This window comes from Microtus oregoni, unplaced genomic scaffold, assembly GCF_018167655.1.
Source record: "Microtus oregoni isolate MIOR12 unplaced genomic scaffold, Mior012 000019F_ref0000042, whole genome shotgun sequence".
Classification (NCBI taxonomy): Eukaryota; Metazoa; Chordata; class Mammalia; order Rodentia; family Cricetidae; genus Microtus; species Microtus oregoni.
In genome coordinates this window covers 11,215,965-11,240,030 of record NW_024543078.1, presented here as the reverse complement: position 1 = coordinate 11,240,030, position 24,066 = coordinate 11,215,965, and the positions used below count along the sequence as shown (strand labels likewise).

Sequence of the window (24,066 nt, the reverse complement as noted above, 5' to 3'; positions counted from 1 at the left end):
TGGAGCCTGTCCTGGAACTCACACTGTAGACCAGGCTGGCCTTGAACTCACAGACCTGTCTCTGCCTGTGTGCACCACCACTGCCCAGTTTGAGAGCAATATGCACTCTTACTGGCTGAACCATCTCTCCAGCTCCAATTAAAACACACACATACACACACCCTGGGTTGTGGTGGTATACACCTTTAATCCCAGCTCTCCAAGGGCAGAGGCAGGCGCACCTCTGAGTTCCAGTCCAGACTGGTCTATGAATAGAGTTCCAGGATAACCAGGACTGTTACACAGAGAAACCCTGTCTCTCTTTAAACCTGGGTGAGGTGGCACATGCCTGTCATCTCAGCACTTGGACTGGTAAAGACAGAAGATCAGGAGTACGGAGTTATTGCTGGCTGCATAGCAAGTTTTGAGGTTAGCCTGAACTACATGAGACCCTGTCTCACTGATCCCCACCCTCCAAAAAATTAATATTTCAAGTGGTGGTGAGACATACCTTTAATCTCAGCACTTGGGAGGCAGAGGCAGGGAGATGTCTGAGTTCAAGGCCAGTCTGGTGTACAAAGCAAGTTCCAGAACAGCCAGGGCTACACAGAAAATGCTGTCTCAGAAAAGAAGATTTGTTGTCCGCAGATTGGGCAGCCCAGAGCTCGTTCACTGGGCTACACAGCTACCCCATCATTACCTCCAGAACTCTCCTTCTGTCGTGTGGAAGCTCTCCTTCAACACTAACTCCATTCTGCTTCCTGCCTTGGGAGGTGGAGGCAGAGGATCCGGAATTCAAGGTCATCCTCAGCTACTTGGTGAGTTTGAGACAAGTCTGGGCTTCAGGCCACCCATCTCAAAACAAAACAAATGAAAATTATTATTTAGGCACCATTTAGAGGACCATGCTAGCTCTTCCTGGGCTACAGGATTAGGATGTGCACACCATGGGGAGACAAGAGCAATTACACTGCCTACCCATCATGCCCGTGAGCTCACAAGCACTCTTGTGACCTCATCCTCCCTTGCCCCTAAATTCACAAGCCAGGCAATCATCCACTCTCAGCTGGGAGCCAGCTAGATGCCCGAGGGACACTGAGACCAAGACCTGAATCCTTCAGCAGCTATGGGAGTCCATCCCGAGGTAAACCTTGTTCGAGGGTTTAGGTCTTGCTTAAGAGGGTCGGGGTCTTATTTAAAAAAGCTCTACACCTGGTCCACCCAACCCATCCCTGCCCCTCCCTCACCTCCACCCACACACATGAACCATGAGGTGGTTCACACCCACTACCCCAGCACTGGGGGGTAAGACCATGAGGTGGTTCACACCCATTGTCCCAGCACTGGGGGTGAGTGAGGCCATGAGATGGTTCATACCCATTACCCCAGCACTGGGGGATGAGACCATGAGATGGTTCACACCCATTACTCCAGCACTGGGGGGTAAGACCATGAGCTGGTTCGTACCCATTACCCCAGCACTGGGGGTGAGTGAGACCATGAGATGGTTCACACCCATTACTCCAGCACTGGGGGTGAGACTATGAGGTGGTTCACACCCATTGTCCCAGCACTTGGGGGTGAGGTCATGAGGTGGTTCACACCCAATACCCCAGGACTCAGGGGTGAGGTCATGAGGTGGTACACACACACACACACACACACACACACACACACACTACCCAGCACTCAGGAGGCTGCAGGCAGGACGTCAGAAGTTCAAAGCTGAGGTGGATCTCTGTGAGTTCAAGGCCAACCTGGTCTACAAGAGCTAGTTCCAGGGCAGGCTCTAAAGCTACAGAGAAATGTCAACCTCTGGCCTATACACACTCACACACATATCACTGCACACACAGCACTGCACACACATATCACTGCACACACACAGCACTGCACACACACAGCACTGCACACAAACACACACCACTGCACACACACAGCACTGCACACACATATCACTGCACACACAGAGCACTGCACACACAGCACTGCACACACACAGCACTGCACACACACAGCACTGCACACAAACACACACCACTGCACACACACAGCACTGCACACACACATCACTGCACACACACACAGCACTGCACACACACAGCACTGCACACACACAGCACTGCACACACACAGCACTGCACAAAAACACACACCACTGCACACACACAGCACTGCACACACACACCACTGCACACACACAGCACTGCACACACAGCACTGCACACACACAGCACTGCACACAAACACACACCACTGCACACACACAGCACTGCACACTCACACACATTATACACACATCACACACTCTCACACACAGCACTGCACACTCACACACATTATACACACATCACACACAGCACTGCACACACTCACATGCCTGCACTCTCACACACACAGTATTGTGAGCTCTTTCAGAGGCTGAATGCTCAGGCCCCAGCACCCACATGGTGGCCCACAACCATCAGTAGTTCCGGTTCCCGTGAGACCAATGGCTTTTTCTGGCCCCCTTGGGTACCTTCATTCACATGTATGCACACACACACACACACACACACACACAAATAAAAAAAAGTAAATCACTAAGAAAGAAAGAAATCAATTGGGCATGTGAAGTAATAAGGGCGGCGGCGGGGCTGCGTCCCCAACACCCCGGCCGCCTGCCTGGCTAGCTTATGCCCCGAAATAATTACACGGACACTGTATTCCTCCAAACACTGCCTGGCCCATTCTCTTCTAGGCTAATTCTCACATATTAATTTAGCCCACTTCTAATCATCTGTGTGTAGCACCCCAAGGTGCGCTTACCGGGGAGATTCCAGCCTAGTCCATCCTGGGTCGGAGCTTCATCCCGGGAGTGGGGCATGGCGTCTCTCTCTGAGGCGTCTGCTCCCGAGAGGAAAGCGGTCGAGTCTCTGAGCTCACTTCCTCTTCCTCCCAGCATTTTGTTCTGTTTACTCCTCCCACCTATCCTCTAACCAATAAAATGGGCCAGGGCAGTTCCTTTATTAGCCAATGACCTTCCTCCATCATTTCCCCTTTTTCGGTTTAAACAAAAAAAAAAAGACTTTAACTTTAACATAGCAAAATTACATATAACAAAACAGTTATCAAGTAAAAGTTACAATAATCTTTATCATAACTAAGGAAAACTATAACTAACTATTCTTAACTCCATCAAAGACTCCAGAAAGATACAGTACTACCTAAGCAAACAAGAAAAAAAAGCAACTTTTAAAACTCTAGAAATGACAGAGACATCTCGCTGCCTGGACAGTCACCCAAAGTTCCTCTGTACCGTTGGGGCATCCATCTTCAGCCTTCAGGCCCATGCTATCCAGCAGACATTTCCATAAAGCAGGAAAATTCAAAGTCAGTTCAGTCACTATCTGTTGTGTCCTGCAGAATGTCTCGCAGACTCTTTCATGAATCAGGAACCCCGAAAGATCATCTCACCTCATTAGTCCTCTCTCTGTGGGTTCTCTGTGTCCAGTTTACGCAATAGTCCAGGCAAGAGCAGTTTCTTGCCCAAATGGCTATCAAACTCCATAAGGAGCCTTTTCGATGCCCATCTTCCTCTTGAAGTAGATTGGTGCTGCCAGGAGCAGAGTGTCTCATTGTCATGAAAATTCCTTGGTTATTAAAACATTAAATGTCCTATTCTGTAATCTTTGAAAGACATGAAGAATGTCTATCTAAAATATATCTCTATATATCTAGAAAATCTAACTAACATGACTACAAGCTTTACTATTATCGATGATTATCCATTAACAACCTATATTTCTTAATTATACAGTACATATTTAAATGAACTACACAATCACAATACCTTAATCAAAATCAGAAACACTTATACATATAACAAAATTGACCTTAAATCTCTATCAATAAAGCAAAATCTATATTAATGCAAATTATTCACATCTACATCATATCCCCCTTTAAATGTAAAAGAACATTTATAAACCATATTTGGGAACATGAGCGCAGTTTTTTCTCTCCAAACTGCTTCCTGCTGAATGGGGGCGTCGTTAATTAGGTCTTTCATGGTATAACCTGTGTGCTAGTTTCATCTCAGTTGGCAGTTGAGCGAAGCAGTTTTCTGAAGATGTTTACACCAACCCTTCAGGAGGGTGTGGTCCATCATACCAAATCGGAATAGAAGAAATGAACAGGGTCTCATCCTCTGTGAAAACAAAATAAGAAACTCCTTTCCAAAGCATCATGTCCTTAGATCCAAATTTCAAAGTCAAGGCATCAAAATATCTATGTCGGATTAGTTCAGCAGCATTTATAAATAAATATCTTTTAGCATCTGTTGCTCCTTCCTCAGCATTCAAATAATTCAAAGAGAGCATAATAGCATACAGTATCAAAATTCTCTGTGTATTTTCCATCTTTGTACAGCTTTGTTTTAACCTCTATTTTGTTTATTTTTACTTTTAACTCTTTGCTTTTTGAGACAGGTTCTCTGTATCTTTGACCTGAAGTAACTCTGTAAACCAGGTTGTCTTTGAACTCTCAGAGATCCGCCTGTCTCTGCCTCCCAGGCATTTGGGATTAAAGGTGTACACTAGTACACCTTGAACTCATAGAGATCTGTTTGTCTCTGCCTTCTAGGCACTGGGATTAAAGGCGTATGCTACCACATACAACAACTCTCTTCCTTTTTTTATGTTTTTTACTTTAAGAACTTCAACTTTTAGTCTGCATATATTTTTAACACAATTTAAAACATTCAGAAATTTTCTCTGTCTTTGAATCTCTCTTTACTGTATATCTCTCTTTTTCTGACCACACGAGTCTTTAATTTACCAAGCAATATCAGTAGGATTAAAGGCGTGGCTTTGCCGGCTGGATCCAGCCCATTCCTTAGCTTTCCAGCCTCATGGCTGAGGTACTGGCTGTAGCCAGCAAGCGAGCTTCAGCAGCCTGTGCTTGCAAACCGCACAAACCGCCTGCGTAAAAGAGTCAGAGTTTGCCCTGGCAGGACAGCCCAGAAAGCCGGCATTTTTAAACGGCGCAGCTTTTTTCCTGCTATGGCTGAAAACCGAAAAGTATGTGTTCAGCTTTTCGTCAACACCGTTTAAGTGTTTCGTGGCAGGACCTCTTAATGAGCTGCAGGCTTTGCAGCTAAAGCTGAGTCAGGAAGCCTCTCTTAGATGAGGCGCTTGCTTGCCTCTAGCAAGCAGAGTAGAACCGAGAAATTGCTGCTACCAAGAAACCAGGCACAATGCTTTCATTTTGTTCTATAATTACTTCCCAAGCTGTCTCAGGCTTTATGTGGAAGCAGTTGTCCACGTGGGCATTCATGGTGGCACACACCTTGAATCCCAGCACTTGGGAAGCAGAGACAAGTGGATCTCTGAGTTCCAGGACAGCCTGGTCTACACAGAGAAACCCTGTCACAAAACAAACAAATGAAACCATCAAATCACCCCCTCCAAAGAATTGTCCACATCAAGGCAGCAAAGAAAAGCAAAGGGGACCCTGTAAGGAGTGAGCTCCTTCAGGGCTGAGTGTGGCCCGACACTGGATGTTCATGCAGGTTCTGGACACAGGAGAGCGGCTGATGGTCCCTGTGGATGTCTTGGAAGAGGAGAACAAGGGGGCCCTGTGGAAGTTTCTGCTCTCAGGAGCCATGGCTGGGGCAGTGTCTCGCACAGGGACGGCCCCCCTGGACCGAGCCAGGGTATACATGCAGGTTTGTCTGCAGAGCTGGAACCCTTTGGAGAACAGTATGGTGGAGAAGGGTGGAGGAGATGGAGTTGGTGGAGCTCAGGAGAGCCTGGGTCTCAATATAGAGGTCTCGTAAAGTGGAGATGAGACTGCAGTTGCGGGTGATGGGGACAGGAAGTAGTGCTGGGACTGGGCTCAGAGAACTCCAGTCACAGAGAGCAACACAGTCCAAGTTAAAAGGTTTAGAGGTCTGCGGGTTGTGGGTGATATCTCTGAGGTGCTTGCAGAGGGACGTGCGGGCATGGAAGGGACTGAGGATGGACCCCAGGGCTTCACACATGCTAGAGAAGCCCTCGCTGCTGAGTAACATTCCCAGCCCTCCTTTATTTCTTTTTGAAAACACATTTATTTTTATTTTATATGAGTGAGAATTTGACCCCATGTCCACGCACCGCATGCATGCAGTGCCACTGGATGCCAACAGGGGGCGATGGGTTCGCTCGAACTGGATGGTCGTGAGCCTCCATGTGGGTGCGGGGAAGGGAGTCAGGTTCCTCTACAGCAGCGGCAGGTGCTCTTGACCCGAGCCAGCTCTCCAGGGCTCTGACCACTGGACGGTTACTCCCGTGGCCCCCTTGTCACTTTTTATTTTCAGATATCTCAGTAAGTAGCTTGGGTTGGCCCTGAACTCACTCTGTAGCCCAGAAAGGACTTGAACTACAGTGTTCCTAACTCAGGCTCCCAAAGAGTTGGGCTCACAGACCAGCCTCGCCAGAGCTGGCCACAGTGGGGTTTTAGATAAGTGTTAGAGCCGGGCGATGGTGGCGCATGCCTTTAATCCCAGCACTCGGGAGGCAGAGGTAGGCGGATCTCTGTGAGTTCGAGACCAGCCTGGTCTACAGAGCTAGTTCCAGGACAGGCTCCAAAGCCACAGGGAAACCCTGTCTCGAAAGACCAAAAAAAAAAAAAAAAAAAAGATAAGTGTTAGAACTAAATAGGTGGATCCACATAGCGGCACAGGCCTGTGACTCCAGCTGTTCCAGAGGCTGAAGCGGGAGAATCTCCACTTCAAGGCCAGTTTGGGCAATTTTAGTGAGAAGACCATGTGTCAAAATATAAAATAAAAAGAAGGCTAGAGACTTGGCTCAGGGGTGGAGCCCCTGCCTAGACCTCTTCCCCCCCCAAGTAAGGGGCTGGGGGCGTGGTCAGGGTGGAGCCCGCCTAGAATCCCCCTAGTGAGGACTGGGGCCGTGGTCACAACGGAGCCCCGCCTAGAATCCCCCAGGGAGGGGCTGGGGCGTGGTCACAACGGAGCCCCGCCTAGAATCCCCCAGTGAAATGCTGGGGGTGTGGTCAGGGTCGAGCCCCGCCCAGAAGTCCCCAGTGAGGGACTGGGGGCGTGGTCAGGGTGGAGCCCCGCCTAGAATCCCCCCAGTGAGGGGCTGGGGATACTTGGTGGGATTTCTCAGGGCTACTCACCCCTCTCGCTTCCCAGGTGTACTCCTCCAAGAGTAACTTCAGGCACCTGCTGAGTGGCCTACGGAGCCTGATCCAGGAGGGAGGTGTCCGCTCGCTCTGGAGGGGCAATGGCATCAACGTGCTCAAGATCGCCCCGGAATACGCCATCAAGTTCTCTGTGTTTGAGCAGGTAAGTCTGAGGTGACTTTCCACAGAGCAAGGCTCCAGCGTGCAGCACAACCCTCTGCCCTTCTGGTGCACAGCGGCTGGCGGCTTCTCTCACTCCTCCTTCACTTGCAGTGTAAGAATTTCTTCTGCAGTGTGCAGGACTACCCGCCCTTCCAGGAGCGGGTGATGGCGGGATCCCTGGCTGTGGCCATCTCCCAGACTCTCATCAACCCCATGGAGGTAAGGCCGGAGGACCTGAGTAGCCAGGGCTGGTGCTGGGCCACCCCCTCACCATCTTTTCTCCCTCTTGTCCTCGAGGCCCTGTTACCTTCCTCGCTCCTTCTCCCTCCTCACTTTCCTTTACCCTCCTGCCCTTTGACTCTGTCTCTGTCTCTCTCTCATTGTGTTTGTTTTAGCTTTTGAGACAGGGTTTCTGGAACTTGCTCTGTAGACCAGGCTGTCCTTAGACTCACAGAGATTCTCCTGTCTCTGTGTCCTGAGTGCTGGAACTAAAGGTGTGCGCCACCACTGTCTGGCTCTATTTTGTTTGCTTGACACATGTTTTCAAACTTGAGCACAGCATAGCCCAGAACACCAGTTGTAACCCTGCGTGGGCCCCAAGTGCTGGGATCATAGACACTAAATACAACTTTCCCCTTCATTTCTTTCTTTCTCGGATGCTAGAGATGGGACTTGGGACCTCCCTCAGGCTAGGCAAGCTCTCACCACCGAGCCATCACCCTACCTGCACTTCTCTTCCTTGCTGCGTGCCCTGGGCTGATCTGTCCCCAGATGGCCCATCCCTTGTCTCTGACAACCCCAGAGATCGGCTATGCACTTTCCTACGGACTTAAAACTTTCTCAGAGATTTCAAATTCTGACACTAGGGGTGGGGAGGAGAGAAATGATTGTGAGACGATTTGTTTGTTTTCAAGTGTAGCACAGGATGGCCTTGGTCACGCTGTGCAGCGAAAATGACGCTAATCTCCTGACCCTCCTCACTCCGCCTCCTGAGTTCCGGGATGGTAGGTGCATGCGGGGACCAGAAGCTCTCCTTCTTACAGAAGCTGAAGGTTTTCCCAAGTCAGCCTCAGCTCTCCCCTACAGCTTGCCAGGATCGCGCTGCTGTGTGACGTCAGGCCACAGGCTCGCTCCTCTCCTACCAATGCAGGACATACCTTAGTGTGGCTCTGTGCCCTTCTCCCCAGCTGTGACAGACATGTAAGGACATATGTGTCCGCTGACTCTCCAGGTTTGCAGGGCCCAAGCCACTCACCTCTACAGTCCTCAGTAGACGTTTAGACGGGGCCACATCCTTAAGCTCAGCACTCCAGAGGCAGAGGCAGAGGCAAGTGGATCTCTGCGAATTGAGGGTCAGCTTGGTCTACAGAGTGAGTTCCGGGACAGCCAGCCCTACAAAGTGAGACCCTGTGCAAAAAAAAGGAGACATTTTTGTATTTCAGAAGTTACGTTTTTGTTTCGGGTTGTATTGTTAATTGTGTGTGTTGGTGTTGGTGTTGGTGTGTGAATGTGATGGCTCTCTTCTTGGGGGTCAGGGGCACTGTGATGCCTCTCTTCTTGGGGGTCAGGGGCACTGTGATGCCTCTCTTCTTGGGGGTCAGGAGCACTGTGATGCCTCTCTTCTTGGGGGTCAGGAGCACTGTGATGCCTCTCTTCTTGGGGGTCAGGGGCACTGTGATGCCTCTCTTCTTGGGGGTCAGGGGCACTGTGATGCCTCTCTTCTTGGGGGTCAGGGGCACTGTGATGCCTCTCTTCTTGGGGGTCAGGGGCACTGTGATGCCTCTCTTCTTGGGGGTCAGGGGCACTGTGATGCCTCTCTTCTTGGGGGTCAGGGGCACTGTGATGCCTCTCTTCTTGGGGGTCAGGGGCACTGTGATGCCTCTCTTCTTGGGGGTTAGGAGCACTGTGATGCCTCTCTTCTTGGGGGTCAGAGGCACCAATGAGGGTTGAGTCCAGGGTTTCTGCATATAGTAGACAAGCATTCAACCACTACCCCATCTGTTTTTTTGGAAATTCTGCTGGTGTGTCTGTATATGTACATTGAGTGCCTGCAGAGATCAGAAGAGTACATTGGATCCCCAGGACCTGGAACTACCACATGGGGGCCAGGATCAAGCTTAGCAGCAAATGCCTTACTGCACTGCCTCTTCTTTTGCTTTGAAATGAAGTCTCATGTAACCCAGGCTGGCCTTGCGCTCTCCATCCTCCTCAGCAACACAGCAAACTAGAGGCTAGCCTGGGTTGCTAGAGACCCAGTCTCAAACAAATACGGAGTGGGAATTTGGGCATTGATTATGGTTAGATGATGTCTTGGGGTCCCGTTGGCTTGGGTGTTTGTTTTGTTTTGATGACAAGGTTTCAGGTTGGGTGTGGTGGTGCCTTTAATCCCAGCACTCTGGGGCAGAGACAGGAGAATCTGTATGAGTTTGAGGCCAGCCTGGTCTACACAGTGAGGTCATGTCTCAAAAAGGAGTGGGAGGCAGGGTTTCATTACCAGGCGGAACTGGAACTCGCCCTGTAGAAGGAAGACTTTAAACTTCCTGTCCCATCTCTACTTTTGAGCGCTGAGATCACAGGTGCATGCCACCACTCCCAGCTTGTGGGGGTGCGAGATGAAACTGAAGGCTTTGTACTAGGCACGCCCTCCGCCAAACGAGCCACTGCATCAGCCTGTTTTTTTGTGAGAGTCTTGCTATGTAAGCCAGGCTAGCCTGGAGTTTGCAATCCTCTTGTTTCAGCCTCCCCAGTGCTGGGATAATGGGTGTATTAACCAGACTTGGGTTTAAACTTCTTTTCTTGAAAAAGCTCAACCCCTCAGGTATTATAACGAGAACAATCAGGCCAGTGCAGCCCCCTCTTTCCATATAGGTGGCCCAGTGCTGCAAATGCACAACTGAACCCTGGTACCCTTGACAATATCTCCTCCTACCAATACCAGGGCGGGTGACAAGCCTGCCTGAGAGTATTTAACCAAACAGACCTCCTCCTCCTCTCCAGGTACTCAAGACTCGGCTGACCCTTCGCCTTACTGGCCAGTATAAAGGACTTCTGGACTGCGCCAGGCAGATCTTAGAACGGGATGGCACCCAAGCACTGTACCGAGGCTATCTGCCCAACATGCTGGGCATCGTACCCTATGCTTGCACTGATCTGGCTGTCTATGAGGTGTGTGTCCCCAGAGAAGAGAGCACTGACTCCAGGTCAGTCCATAGCTCTTTCCCTGCCCCTTCGCTCAAATTATTTTTCTAGATATATTTAAGCCAGCATTTGGGTGCTGGGAACTGAACTTGAGTCTTTAGCAAGAACAACTAATGCTCTTTACTGCTGAGCCATCTGTCCAGACCATTGTTTTGTTTTTGTTTTGGAAACAGGGTTTCTCTGTGTAGCCCTGGCTGCCTGGAACTCGATCGATAAGTCAGTCTGGCCTCGAACTCAGAGATCCAAAGACTGTTGTTATTTATTTATTTATTTATTTATGTTTGTTTTTTTGAGACAGGGTTTCTCTGCAGCTTTGGAGCCTGTCCTGGAACTAGCTCTTGTAGACCAGCCTGGTCTCGAACTCACAGAGATCCACCTGCTGGGATTAAAGGCATGCGCCACCACCGCCCGGCAGTTTGTTTTTTAAAACAGGGTCTTAGTATGTAGCCTCAGCAAACCTAGAACTCAATATGTAGATGAAACTAGCCTCAAACTTAAAGAGGTCCTCCAGCCCTTGCCCTCCCCCGGCTGGGATAAAGGCATGCACCATCGTGCCCATCTTGACTCTGAGTCATTATCAATGGCACTCTTGCCAGGTGGTGTTGGTGCATACCTTTAATCTCAGTACTCAGGAAGTAAACAAGTTGATCTCTGTGAGTTCAAGGCCAGACTGGTCTACAGAGCAAGTTCCAGGACAGGGTCCAAAGCTACAGAGAAACCCTGTCTCAGAAAAAAAAAAAAAAAAAAAAAAAAAAAGCATTCTTGCCTCCTTTTGCAGTTTCTCCGGTGTTTGTGGCAGAAGTCGGGTAGGGACATGACAGACCCCAGTGGCCTGGTCAGTCTGTCCTCTGTAACACTGTCCTCGACCTGTGGCCAGATGGCCAGTTACCCGCTGACTTTGGTGCGCACACGGATGCAGGCACAAGGTCAGCCTGGCCCCGTCTCTACCTCATCCTGGCTTTCTGAATTTTCTCATCCTTCCCCACAAACTTCCAGCCTCTCCACAAACCCATCGGTAATGCCTATGCTGAGTACTGAACCCACCAAAACACATGTTCACTCACCAATCTAACCCCGGCTCTCAAATTAGAAGTCACCCCATCACTTGGGAAGTGGAGGCAAGAAGATCTGGAATTCCAGATCATCTTTGGTGACATACCTTGAGGCTGGAGCTGGAGCTTAGCCTGGCACAGTATGGAGCATGTGCCTATGCATGAAGCCAGGGGTCAACGGGGTGTGGCAGTGCTGTAATCCCAGCAAGAGGTAGAATCAAGAGGATCAGGAGTCCAAAGCTAGCCTCAGCTACACATGGAATTCTAGGCCAGCCTGCACTACCTAAAACCGTCTCAAAATACATACATGGTAATGACCAAACGATCTCGACAAGACTGCCCAAAATGTGACCCAGATCCTCTCACACTGACAGTGACATCTCAAACCATACCCAGTGCTGAACTTGTCTTTGTCTATCCCCAGACACTGTGGAGGGCTCCAACCCCACCATGCTGGGAGTCTTCCGGCGAATACTGAGTCAACAGGGCTGGCCTGGGCTGTACAGAGGCATGACACCCACATTACTGAAGGTGTTACCAGCAGGAGGTATCAGCTACGTGGTGTACGAAGCCATGAAGAAAACCCTGGGTGTACAAGTCCTGAGCAGATGACATGCCCCAAACAGAAAGAGAATGGAATTCCCAGTGTCTCTGGGTCTCAGAAAGCCCCTAAGGCTCAGGCTTTAGGGCCACTTTGGTTTGCAAAAACCATCCAGGACTAGGGTTAGAAGTGCTGGGATTCCCTCCTGCAGGATACAGTCTGAGTTGATTTGACATTCCAGCCTGCTTTGTTGCAGGCTCGTCCAACAGAAGGTGTGGACAAAGAATAAAGATAGTTTTGGCTGTCTCTGTCTGGGATTAGCTGGTTCAGGGTGGGGAATCTGAGTATGGGGGCGTATGCCAGTGTAGAGAGCTTGTCCAGCAAAGTCCTGGATTCAACCCCCACCCTGAGGGCCTGGGAAACAAGAGACTTAAAAGTCCCTGTAGGGCTGAGATTTTTGGATCCAGGGTGTTAGCTGGGGGTTTTAGACCCCCTGTAAGAGGGATCCTGTCTAGAGTGGGTCCTGGGTTGGGACCTGGGTCCAGTTTATCAACAGGTTTGCAGTAAGTTTGAGGAGTTGGTGCCTTGATTACTGGAAGAAATAAAGGTTCTGGGTCCTCGGGATAAGAGGGAAGGCCGGGGACACCCCTGGGTTCTTCACCAACCCTCGGGCCGCCCACATCCCCATAAACTGATTCCCCCAGGCTTCGAGCAGGCCACGTGCAAGTGCTTCCAGAGACAGGCTGCTGGCGCGCTGATCTAGAGGTCAGGCCGTAGTTCCGGCGGCAGGGCACCACCGCCCACGTCCGCTGCCATTCACTAGGGCTCCCGCTAATCCGCTCTCGCCGTCTGGTAACGGGTTCCACCCAATGCAGGTGCGCGCCCATCAAAACAGGGCGCTATTACTTCCGTCGCTCCTACTCGTTCAGGGAGACGTCGGTCATCGAACGCTTGCTCCTGTCGCTCAGTCATTGGCTCCGAAGTCGAGGGACATGGAGTCTAAGCAAAGCCGTCAAGTCCAAATCCAAGCACATCACCCCAAAGCGCTTCAGAGATTGGGTTAAGGGACTGCCGGTCTCGACAAGCACCGCCTCCCGCGTGCATTCACTGGCTGGCATTAACAACTATCTCCCCGCGGGCCCGCCCGCTCAGCCAGGAGCGCTTTCGCTAAGCCCCGCCGCCAGGCCCACGTGACTGGACAGCGCCATCGCTCTCGTTCTGGAGCCGCCCAGCGAATCTGGAACTCACGCTTCATTGGCCTCCTGTCTTCTCGCGTGACTTCGAACTGTCTGCCCTGGTTCGGCAGCCCATGGTTTATTGAGTCCTATAGACGTCAGTCACTCCGTACCTCCCGCCCCCTGAGCTTTGCGGGAGTCTGACTGGTCGCCCGGATTCACGGCCCACGATTGGTCGGCGCAGAGCCACAGCCGCATCCTACTGGCTGCTCCGCGCCGTCCATCATGCCGGCGGCGGGAGGAGGTGCCCCTCTTCGCCCCCCCTTGTCGTCTTCCCAGCCGCTGGCTTCCCATCGTGCTCCGCGGCCGTGTGGAGCGAGGCCTTGTTCCCGCGTTGAGCCGCCGCCGCCGCCTCCTCCTCAGCTTGAAGCCTCCACGCCAGGCCCGTCCGCGCCGCTCCATGTCGGACTACAGCACCGGAGGCCCCCCGCCCGGCCCTCCGCCTCCTGCCGGCGGAGGAGGAGGAGCCGCGGGTGCGGGAGGAGGCCCTCCGCCTGGCCCGCCGGGCGCGGGAGACCGGGGCGGCGGAGGCCCCGGCGGCGGCGGCCCGGGTGGAGGAGGCGCGTCCGGGGGCCCTTCGCAGCCTCCCGGTGGTGGCGGCCCGGGGATCCGCAAGGACGCCTTCGCCGACGCCGTGCAGCGGGCCCGCCAGGTGAGGAGGCCGCGAAGGCGCGTGCGCGCGCGGGGGAGGGGGCGGCGGCGCGCGCGGGGTCGCGGGAGGGTCACGTGGGCGGCGGGCTCGGGGCGGGGAGTCTGGGGCCACCTCGGTATGAGGGTGACCCTCTGCGTGCTTCGGGTTAGGGGTTCACTCAGAGGGGGTCCCCGAAAGCCAGACTTTGCACTGGACGAGGGTTGGCAGCTTTGGGGGTCGCCGAGTGCCAGCCCTGAACTTGCATCAGGTCTCTTAGAATAGGAGGGTTGCAGGCTCGGAGTTCCCCAGAACCATTCCTGAGTGCACTGGAGGATTTCTCTAGGACCCACAAAGCTCGCGGTCTGGGACAGTGGCCCCAAGAGCCACCCCCAAGCTTGCACTCTGCATTTCCATTCAGGAAACGCGGCCTTGTATTCTGATAAACCACCCCAGAATCCCGGAGGGGTTGTGATTTGAAGAGGTCCTCTGGTTTTGCAGAGGCCTGAGCTTGGGCATTATGAGGATGTCCCCAAGATCCACTCCTGGGTATGCAGTCGTGGATCCCTCTTAGGAGACATGAAGGCTTGCAGTCTGTTAGGGAACTGCTCTTAGGGCTAATGAGGACTCCCAGCCAGCAAGACTTCAAAAAGGATGAGGTCAGGGGTACTGGGAGACCCTTCTTGGAACCCATGAGAGCTTGTCATATTAGGGTCCCCAAGAGCCACGTCAGGGTTTGCAAAAGTTGCGTTCAAGTATGCTAGGGGGACCACTATCAGAGGGGGTTCGAAGAGGCAGTGCATGCTTTGAAGGTGGGGACCCAGCTTAGCACGTACTTGGACCCTCCCAGAAGTTCAACACCTACTCTATAGATAGAGGATCTTGCTTTACACACCCCTACTCCCTTTACACACCCCTACTCCCATTTCCAATCAAGACAGGTCCCCAAACCAAACATTTCTGTCTCTTCCCTGGGAAAGGATTTGGTGATGCGTGGGGAGAAGTCCTTCCTCTTGGAATTGGTTGGTAAAGAGAGGACCCATTGTTGTGAGCCTGGGCCTTGGGGTGAGATGGGAAAGGCGGACACCAGGCACCTGCTCTTTACTGTTTTAGTTCAAAAGAGTTGTCTCCCTTTGGGAACGTACCAGTTTGGTGACAGCTTATAGAAGTGACATGTGCTGGTGTGACCCAGCTCAACCCCACTCTCTTCATCTAAAAGTTAAATGGCCCAGGCTCACAATGGATGGTGTTGCTCAGGGGTCTCTGGGCTAAGGACTGGCTCCTCCGTCGTCTTTGCCTTCCTCACTGCCAGGTGGGGTGGGTTCTAGCATGCCTTTCTTCTGGTCCTTCCCCACAGTGTTGATTAAGATGCAGCCTACCCTGGGGTGATGCTGTCAAGGATAAGCACACCTGGTTTTTACATTATAGACTAATCTGGTTCCTGAGTTCAGGATTTGGGGTGTGTGTGTTTGTTCGTTTGGGGATAATGTGAAGGTGCTTTGTGCACTCAACTCTGCTGTATCCCAGAGGGGCTTTTGTTTTGGTTATATGGGGATGTCAGGTGCTTTGAAGACAAAAGTTTGGCTGAGATGTCTCCGGATTTTTTGTAAAGATGTCAGGTGAGAGACAGGAAAGTTGGAAGGACCACGCTGAAGTCCTGTTTGCTGCCCAGGCCACTTGTGTGAGGTGACCCAGGGTTCCTGTCCTCCTGAGCTGCTGTTTCCTTTGCACTTAGAATAGCCTGTGAACACAGGTTCTGCCATTAGGGGAGAACAGGGAGTCTGCGGGGAGACTTTCCTAAAAGTTTCCAGAGTGTATACCCAAAATCCGGAGCTGCCACTCCAGGCCAAGGCTGGGGCGAACTCGAGGGTTGCTTGAGAAGGTAACTTGTCTGTACTTCCTACCTCACCCTAGATTGCAGCCAAAATTGGAGGTGATGCTGCTACCACCGTGAATAACAACACTCCCGATTTCGGTTTTGGGGGCCAAAAGAGACAGCTGGAAGATGGAGGTAACTCCTGGTGGTGGCGACAGTGACTGGCTTTCACCCTGGAGGGAAGCCTGGGACTGAGAGGAGTACTTTGTCCCAGTGGGGCTCTAAGACAGGGAAGTTGCCCAGTTTTTTTGTTCCGTCTGCCACCCTGAGGTATCAGGTAGCTGAGAGAAGGGCAGGTCAATTGTGACCAAGGAAAACTGTAGGTTCTCAAAATTGTCCCTTCCTTGTGGGAGACGACACAGGGCACAGCATCGCCAAGGTTGCTCCTAAGCAGGGCACTTGTTCCCTGGGTATGTCCAGCATCGCCAAGGTTGCTCCTAAGCAGGGCACTTGTTCCCTGGGTATGTCCAGCTCTAATCTGGAAGGACCCCGTGATATTACTAATGTTAAAAGTGAACTTTGTCACTCTGGGCCAGCACCTTCTAACCCTCCATCTCTGCTGTCATACGGGATGGTGGTGACTATGCCTGGAACATAATGCACCAGCTTTGGGGTTGAGGCGGTGCAGGTGGGTGGTGTCGCATCTGACAGTCTCTCTCATCCACAGACCAGCCAGACAGCAAGAAACTGGCTTCCCAGGGAGACTGTAAGTCCGCTGGTGTGTGGGCATGGGGGCATTGGGTGTCTGGGAGACCTGTGTAGTGGCTCAGAAGGTTTAAGCGTCCTCGAGCCTATGGAATTTGAAACATTGGAAAGCTTACACAGGGGCTTTCATGGGAAGAGGCCACAGTGCCCTCCGGATGAGGTCCAGGCACAGGGCTATGTTTTGGGTACTGTTTGCCCCTGGTATAAGCAGGGACATCATGGGCTGGGGTTGTGGAGCCTAAATAGGCTCTAAACTAGGCTGTGCTTTGAATTTCTTTCCTCAGCTATTGGTTCTCAACTGGGACCCATCCATCCTCCCCCCAGGTAAGCTGTTCCCTGGCCTCCTGGTGTCTTTGGTTTGGGTGCTGGCAGTGGGGGCAAGGTGTGTGACCATGGGAGCAAAATTGCTCCTCACTGCTCTGCCTGTCCCTCCCTTTCCCACGCTGGGCACTCAGAAGCACTGGCTAGGACTGGGCAGATGCTCCAGGGGTAGTCAGAGCCTGTGGGTCTCTGCTGCTGCCCGGCTGCCTCAGATTGCCTAGGGTGAATCTGACCAGGTTGTTGGGACAGGCCACTTACTATCTTTAAATGAGCCTATAATTTCTTGACAATAGACATTGGCTGGAGAATGAGATGAACTGTGTGGTGAGCCTCTTTTTTTTTTTTTTTTTTTTAACTGATGTCTGGACTGTCAATGTGGTATGAAAATGTCCAAGGTGGGGAAGCTGTAACTCAGCCAATAGAACCACCCACCCTGGATTCCCTCCCCAGCACCCTGTTCCAACAAAACACAGGCAGGGCTGGAGAGGTGGCTCAGCGGTTAAGAGCATTGACTGCTCTCCCAGAGGACCTGGGTTCAATTCCCAGCACCTACTTGATAGCTCACAACTGTAATTCCAGTTCCAGGGCACCCAACACCCATGGCAAAACACCAATGCACATAAAATATTAAAAAAGAAGAAGAAGAAGAAAGGAAATTGTTTAGTCTGAACAGTAGTAATACACACCTTTAATCCCAGCATTTGGGAGGCAGAAGCAGGCAGATCTTTGAGTTCAAGGCCAGCTGATCTACAGAGTTAGTTCTAGGACAGCCAAGGCTACACAAAAACCCTGTCTCAAAAAACAAACAAGGACCACAGGCAAGGTGTCTTATCCTGGCACATGGGAGGTGGAGGCAGGGAATCTGTTCTTGTCTCCAGAAACACATTCAAATGCTGCTGGGCAGTGGTACACACCTTTAATCCTAGCACTGGGGAGGGAGAGGCAGGCAGATCTCTGAGTTTGAGGCCAGCCTGGTCTACAAGAGCTAGTTCCAGGACAGCTAGGACTATGCCACAGAGAAACCCTGTCTCAGGGAAAAAAAGCAAAGAAAGAAAAAAGAAATTCAATTGCTTATTCCTACCTGAGGAAATGGGACGACCCATGCCATTTGTAAACTGGTATCTTCATTGTTCGCTCTGGCCCTGAAGCTTTTGCCCTTGGGTTGTTAGTAACAGAGTACAGCAGAAGTCCTGGGGCTTCAGGGGTCCAGGCCTTCATCTCCAGGAGAGCTGGAGGCTGATGCTCAGTGTCTCTTCCCACAGGACCTCTATGACAGAAGAGTATAGGGTCCCGGACGGCATGGTGGGCTTGAGTGAGTGTGGGGCCCCATTATGAGGGTGGAGTCCAAGTGGCCACTGGTGGGCATCTTTGGTCTGGGTGCCCTTTCCTGGTCTTTACCTTCTTTTCCTTCCACCCAGTCATTGGCAGAGGTGGTGAGCAGATTAACAAAATCCAGCAGGACTCGGGCTGCAAAGTTCAGATCTCACCAGGTATGGCTGTCATCTAAAGTTGCCTGGACCCTGGTACAGAGCTGGCTCTGCTGGGTGGATGCACTGCCACTAAGAGCGACAGGCACCACAGTGGCTGGAACCCTCCTATACTTTATATTTTTATTGTACTTATTTCTTTTGTGTTTGTGGGGGGTACACCTGCCACAGTACACACGTGGAGGTCAGAGGTCAGCTCTGGTCAGGGTGATCAGAGCCTGTACTGCTTCCTGGCTCTTTTTATCAGATGGGGTCCAGATATTGAACTCAGGTCATCGGGGTTGGTGATGAGTATCTTTGCTTCCTGAGACATATCCCTACCTGATGTTTTTACTGTTTATATGTGGGGTAGCGTAGGCGAATATAGACTTAGGCATGGGGCACCTCTCTCGAGGTGGCAGGCTCTATGCTGTCACCTAACGTGCCATGGAATACGGATTAGTGCCGTAGAAGGCAGAGTGGTAGGGTCAGCGTGGCTCTGAGGCTGCTTGGATCTGCTGTGGAGCACTCCTGTAAGGCCTTGCTCAGGATTTTCCCTTCAGACTTGAGCCAGGATCCCGGATGCTGCTAGGGAGCCCCAGAACTGATTTCTGGACTCTCCCTCTTCCCCTCACCATCCTCCTGCCTTGGTCTCGTGGTGCTCTGCGTGTTTACCTCCAAAGTTTCCTCTTCCCCAGTGAGATTTTAAAAAGCAGCCTTCCGGGTGTCTTCTGGCAGGGGAGTGAAATGATTTGTCAGAGAGGGTTGCAGACTGTTCTGAAAGTTTCCTGTCCGCACAGCAGCTCTCTGGGCACTGAGCCTCTCCTCTTCTCTGCAGATAGTGGTGGCCTCCCTGAGCGCAGCGTGTCCCTAACCGGAGCCCCTGAGTCTGTCCAGTAAGTTCCCAGCTGGGTCTCCTTTGGGTGTTAGTGACACCCATGTGTGTCCCTCCCACTTGACCTGCTCCTAGAACTGTGTAGATGAGTTCACACCCCTCTCAATCCTGAACAGCCCCAGGTCCCGATAGCTCACCTGAGCGGGGTGTGCAGCGGAAACACACTCTTGAGTGCTCACCCTGTTCTCTCTCCAGAAAGGCGAAAATGATGCTGGATGACATCGTGTCTCGGGGCCGTGGGGGACCCCCAGGACAGTTCCATGATAACGCTAATGGGGGTCAGAATGGCACAGTGCAGGAAATCATGATCCCTGCTGGCAAGGCTGGCCTGGTCATTGGCAAGGGCGGGGAGACCATCAAGCAGCTGCAGGTGCGGAGCGGCGCAGGGCAGAACACTTGTCCCCACATTCCCCAGCCCCCTGTCAGAGCCCACTTCTGACAGGCACTTACCATTGTAGGAGCGCGCTGGGGTAAAGATGATTTTAATTCAAGATGGCTCCCAGAATACAAATGTGGACAAGCCACTGCGGATCATCGGGGACCCATACAAAGTGCAGGTGAGTGCCCAGACAGCATGGTCTCTGGAAGGCTCCACTGTCAGGCCGGCTTTGGGGTCTTACCTTGCTGCTGGCAGCAGCATTCTTTCCTTAATCCTTCGGCTTCTTCCTTGGGGTGAGCACCTCTCTAAGGGATGTGGAGGACCCTTACAGGTGTGGGAGGCGGTGCTGGGGCAGTACACTTGCCTGTACCCATTGTGCAATGTTGTGTGTCCACAGCAAGCCTGTGAGATGGTGATGGACATCCTGCGAGAACGTGACCAGGGCGGCTTTGGGGACCGCAATGAGTACGGATCTCGAGTTGGTGGAGGCATTGATGTAAGTGCAAGCACTTCAGAGAGGTGGGCAGCAGGAGCAGGGCAGAGCTAGGGCCTCACCGGCTGACCCTATGCCTCCTGGCCTCCCAGGTACCTGTACCCCGGCATTCAGTTGGTGTGGTCATTGGCCGGAGTGGAGAGATGATCAAGAAGATCCAGAATGACGCTGGTGTACGCATCCAGTTCAAGCAAGGTCAGTGGGCACCATCTTGGCCCAGGCACTAGTGTTGCCCCTCCCTCTCGCAGGCCCTCGGTGCTTATAGAAATTGATGCCCAGTTCCTGTTGGTTGTTTTTCGGAAACCATTGTCTCCCCAAGTTTAGCTAGTTCTGTGGACCCCAAAGGTGGGAAGACACTCATGTCACGCTGAAAGGATGGGCATGTTCTGGGCAAAAGTCCACCTGCATGTTGGCAGCAAGTCAGGGGAGCTGGTCTCGAACTAAGGCAGAGACAGGAAGCTTGACTTTGCTTTAAGTAACTGTTTCTTGGTGTGACTGTCAGATGACGGGACAGGCCCTGAGAAGATTGCTCACATCATGGGGCCTCCAGATCGGTGTGAGCATGCAGCCCGGATCATCAATGACCTCCTTCAGAGCCTTCGGAGTGGGCCCCCAGGTCCTCCAGGGGCCCCTGGCATGCCCCCTGGGGGCCGGGGTCGGGGCCGGGGCCAAGGCAACTGGGGCCCTCCTGGAGGAGAGATGACCTTCTCCATTCCTACCCACAAGTGTGGCTTGGTCATTGGCCGAGGTGAGTCCCTGAGGCTCTCTGCCCTTTCCTGCCTGGTTCTGCACTTGTCAGTCCTTCACTAGCTGTCATCCCACATCCCAGGTGGTGAGAATGTGAAGGCCATTAACCAGCAGACGGGCGCCTTTGTAGAGATATCTCGGCAGCTGCCACCCAATGGGGACCCCAACTTCAAGTTGTTCGTCATCCGGGGCTCGCCCCAGCAGATTGACCATGCAAAGCAGCTCATTGAGGAAAAGATAGAGGTGAGTTCCATGGGGTGCTGTTAAAGGTGCCCCCCCACCTTGGTCCACTCACCACAGCTGCCACTTTTTCCTTCAGGGTCCCCTCTGCCCAGTTGGACCAGGCCCTGGAGGACCAGGCCCTGCTGGACCTATGGGGCCTTTCAACCCTGGACCCTTCAACCAGGGGCCTCCAGGAGCACCCCCACAGTGAGTATTCATTGGTTTTCTGGGTTGTGTATGGGCTTGTGGAGCCCCTGGCACAGGAGGGACAGGCCCTGTCTCAGCCCTGCCCTGAGAGACTGCTCTGCATTTGACCTTGGTCAGCCCCAGCTTTAAGTGTGGTAGGGACTTCCATATCACACTCTTGAGCCAGCTCTCATGACTACCTCTCTCCTCCCCTACAGTGCCGGTGGTCCCCCTCCTCATCAGTACCCGCCTCAGGGCTGGGGCAATACCTACCCCCAGTGGCAACCACCTGCTCCCCATGACCCAAGTAAGTGTCAGTACCGTGTAGGAGATTTGGGGGTGACATCGGACCAACTGCTGTGCCCTTCCTCAACTGACATCTCTTCCTGTAGACAAAGCTGCTGCAGCAGCTGCAGACCCCAATGCTGCCTGGGCCGCCTACTACTCCCACTACTACCAGCAACCCCCGGGTCCTGTGCCAGGCCCTGCCCCAGCCCCTGCAGCCCCACCTGCGCAGGGGGAGCCCCCCCAGCCTCCGCCCACTGGCCAGTCGGATTATACCAAGGCCTGGGAAGAGTATTACAAGAAAATTGGTAAGTTCAGTGCCAGGGAGCAGTGGGGTATCGCACACAGGATTCAGCTGCCCTGACACCCTGTTCTTCAGGCCAGCAGCCCCAGCAACCTGGTGCACCCCCACAGCAGGACTACACCAAGGCCTGGGAAGAATACTACAAGAAGCAAGGTGAGCTGCTGGGTGGGACCGGGGATGGGGCTCCGCGTGGGTGTGGGTTCTTCTGCCAGCCGCTCATTGTCCTCTCTGCCTATAGCGCAAGTGGCCACTGGTGGGGGTCCTGGAGCACCCCCTGGTTCCCAGCCCGACTACAGCGCCGCCTGGGCTGAGTATTACAGACAGCAGGCCGCTTACTACGGACAGACCCCAGGCCCTGGTGGCCCACAGCCACCTCCCACCCAGCAGGGACAGCAGCAGGCAAGTGGGAACTGCCACCCTCCTCCTCCTCCTTTCTCCTTCCAACCCCCGGCCACCGTCCATCCTGCCTTAGTGGGTAGCGCCGGAAACCCTTTCCCCTGCGGGGTGTGCCCTTGATGCCAGCCTCGGGCGCGTGGCCAGAGTCTCCCGGAGCCCCGCAGCCCCGCCGCTGGGAAGCGCCCGCCTGCTGGGTGCAGAGGCTCACGGAAGAGGCTCCTCCAGCAGTCGCAGCCGCTGTTGGTGCAACGTTGTCGGGTGCTGGGGGCACCGGCCGAAAAGGTGGAACTCTGAACTGCTGGGGTGTCCCGGGTAGGGGCAGGAAGTGGGGACTGTACTGGGCGCCCATGCCGGTTGCCGAACCCGCTCGCTCAAAATCTGGCCACTTGGGAAGAAAATGTCTATTTTTTTCCCCTTCTCAGCATCACTATTTTGGGTTTTGTTCTTTTTTATTCTTTTATTTTTTTAAAGATACCATCCTTATCCCCCATGTCCAAGTAACTGCGTGTTGCAGGCGGCCTTGGCTCTGCTGGGATGGAGGGGAACCCACTGAGGGGACTGGGCCCTCCCTGCCTGGCAAGGCCACCTCTAGTGCACTTGCCTCTGTGTCCCAGTCTTGTCTGTGAAGTGGGCATGACGATCGTTGCCACCTTCCAACCTACCTCACAGGGGTGTTGTGGGGACACCATGATCTGAATGTTGTGACGCCGAGCCGCCGCCTCCCTCCTCTGCCCCCTCCTCCCTACCCTGGCACTTCTCCCTTGTGCGCCCCTTCCATGCCTCTGGCTTCTGCTGCAGACCCCTCCTCCTCCTCTTCCTCTGCTTCTCTTCCACCAAGGAGCAGTCTGACTTCAGCAGAGTACCCAAGACAGACAGCCACAGCCCCCTGCCTGGCATGTGCGGGCTTGGGTCCGGCCTCCTGGCCGGCTGCCTGGAGTCGCAGCCTCTTGCAGCCCAGCCGCCCTCCTGCCATGACCATTCCTGTCTCTCCCTCTCCGCAGGCAATTGAAGCAAATGGATATGAACTTCATCTGTGAAAATATTTTTTCCCTCCATTTTTGTTCCATTTGGGGGCTTTTATTGGTTTCTATAATTTGATTGGTTTGGTGAGAGAGCAATGGCTGCCCGGGGTGCAGGGGGTTCCCCTCATGCTGAGGCCTTCCCTCTCTCATTCTGTGTGTCTCACATCTTTTTCCTTCCAAAACCGGGATCCTTCATGTTGAGCCAGCCTTAGAAAATAGCGAGAATTTAACCTCTGCCAAAAAAAAAAAGTTTAAAAATTAAATCACAAAGAGCAGAACAAAACCTATAAAATGATATATATATAGAAATATATAAATCTCTATCCCCCAGCCTCTGAGCCCACCCTCTGAGGGAAGTGGCTCACTTCCTCCCTACTGCCCGGGGCCTATTCTTGTTTTTAAATAAACTTTTTAAAGGAAAGAAACAAGTCACTCTTGCTATCTCTGTTTTTCGTTTTTTAGTTAGAGTTGGAACATTCCTTGGACCAGGTGTGGGTGTCGCAGGCCCCTCCTGCCCTGCCCATCTGTATCTCCCCTCTCCCTTCCTCTCTCCTCTCTGCTCTTCCCTGGCTCCGCCCCATACCCACCCCAACCCCAGGACTGGCCTGGTACGTTGTCATCTGTTGAGGATGAGATAAACTGAGAAAATGAGAACAAAACAACAAAAAAATTGTATGGCAGTTTTTACTTTTTATCGCTCGTTTTTAACTTCACAAATAAATGGTAACAAAACCTCCCCGTGTCTTACTGGCTGCCGTCTGTCTTCCACCCTTCAAGTAGACCTCTGCAGCAGATGACCTTTGTAGA

The 24,066-nt window shown here is 52.7% G+C and overlaps 2 protein-coding genes across 6 annotated transcripts; both read left to right on the top strand.

Moving 5' to 3' along the window:
- The first annotated feature begins 636 nt into the window (after nucleotides 1-636).
- Slc25a41 (solute carrier family 25 member 41) lies at nucleotides 637-12,317 on the top strand. Of its 4 annotated transcripts, XM_041669442.1 has the most exons (7): nucleotides 637-797; nucleotides 5,531-5,686; nucleotides 7,157-7,309; nucleotides 7,420-7,527; nucleotides 10,306-10,473; nucleotides 11,285-11,432; nucleotides 11,983-12,317. In XM_041669442.1, exons 2-7 carry the CDS (start codon nucleotides 5,555-5,557, stop codon nucleotides 12,168-12,170), a joined length of 897 nt encoding a protein of 298 aa, XP_041525376.1. In that variant the 5' UTR covers nucleotides 637-797; nucleotides 5,531-5,554; the 3' UTR covers nucleotides 12,171-12,317. The 4 variants fall into 4 exon arrangements, with proteins under 4 accessions (XP_041525376.1, XP_041525373.1, XP_041525375.1 ...); XM_041669439.1 differs by lacking the exon at nucleotides 637-797 and having other exon boundaries at nucleotides 5,323-5,686; XM_041669441.1 differs by lacking the exons at nucleotides 637-797; nucleotides 7,420-7,527 and having other exon boundaries at nucleotides 5,323-5,686.
- A 1,285-nt stretch (nucleotides 12,318-13,602) lies between these two features.
- Nucleotides 13,603-23,995, top strand: LOC121459377 (KH-type splicing regulatory protein). 2 transcript variants are annotated; one of them, XM_041669066.1, is made up of 19 exons: nucleotides 13,603-13,986; nucleotides 15,877-15,973; nucleotides 16,506-16,544; nucleotides 16,828-16,867; nucleotides 18,127-18,176; nucleotides 18,283-18,354; nucleotides 19,169-19,226; nucleotides 19,421-19,595; nucleotides 19,684-19,782; nucleotides 20,002-20,100; nucleotides 20,190-20,292; nucleotides 20,600-20,845; nucleotides 20,927-21,087; nucleotides 21,164-21,273; nucleotides 21,471-21,559; nucleotides 21,645-21,845; nucleotides 21,917-21,994; nucleotides 22,080-22,240; nucleotides 23,239-23,995. In XM_041669066.1, the coding sequence occupies exons 1-19, from the start codon at nucleotides 13,735-13,737 to the stop codon at nucleotides 23,272-23,274; spliced, it is 2,166 nt and encodes a 721-aa protein (XP_041525000.1). In that variant the 5' UTR covers nucleotides 13,603-13,734; the 3' UTR covers nucleotides 23,275-23,995. The 2 variants fall into 2 exon arrangements, with proteins under 2 accessions (XP_041525000.1, XP_041524999.1); XM_041669065.1 differs by having other exon boundaries at nucleotides 13,604-13,986; nucleotides 22,080-23,995.
- Nucleotides 23,996-24,066: the final 71 nt, after the last annotated feature.

Bases quoted from the DNA above. Each gene is read 5' to 3' on its own strand.
- Slc25a41 (XM_041669439.1), top strand. From the start codon at position 5,519: ATGTTCATGCAGGTTCTGGACACAGGAGAGCGGCTGATGGTCCCTGTG. The intron at 5,687-7,156 runs GTTTGTCTGCAG...CTCGCTTCCCAG, and splicing joins GAGCCAGGGTATACATGCAG to GTGTACTCCTCCAAGAGTAA. The intron at 7,528-10,305 runs GTAAGGCCGGAG...CCTCCTCTCCAG, and splicing joins CTCTCATCAACCCCATGGAG to GTACTCAAGACTCGGCTGAC.
- LOC121459377 (XM_041669065.1), top strand. From the start codon at position 13,735: ATGTCGGACTACAGCACCGGAGGCCCCCCGCCCGGCCCTCCGCCTCCT. The intron at 20,101-20,189 runs GTAAGTGCAAGC...CTGGCCTCCCAG, and splicing joins GAGTTGGTGGAGGCATTGAT to GTACCTGTACCCCGGCATTC. The intron at 21,846-21,916 runs GTAAGTTCAGTG...CCTGTTCTTCAG, and splicing joins AGAGTATTACAAGAAAATTG to GCCAGCAGCCCCAGCAACCT.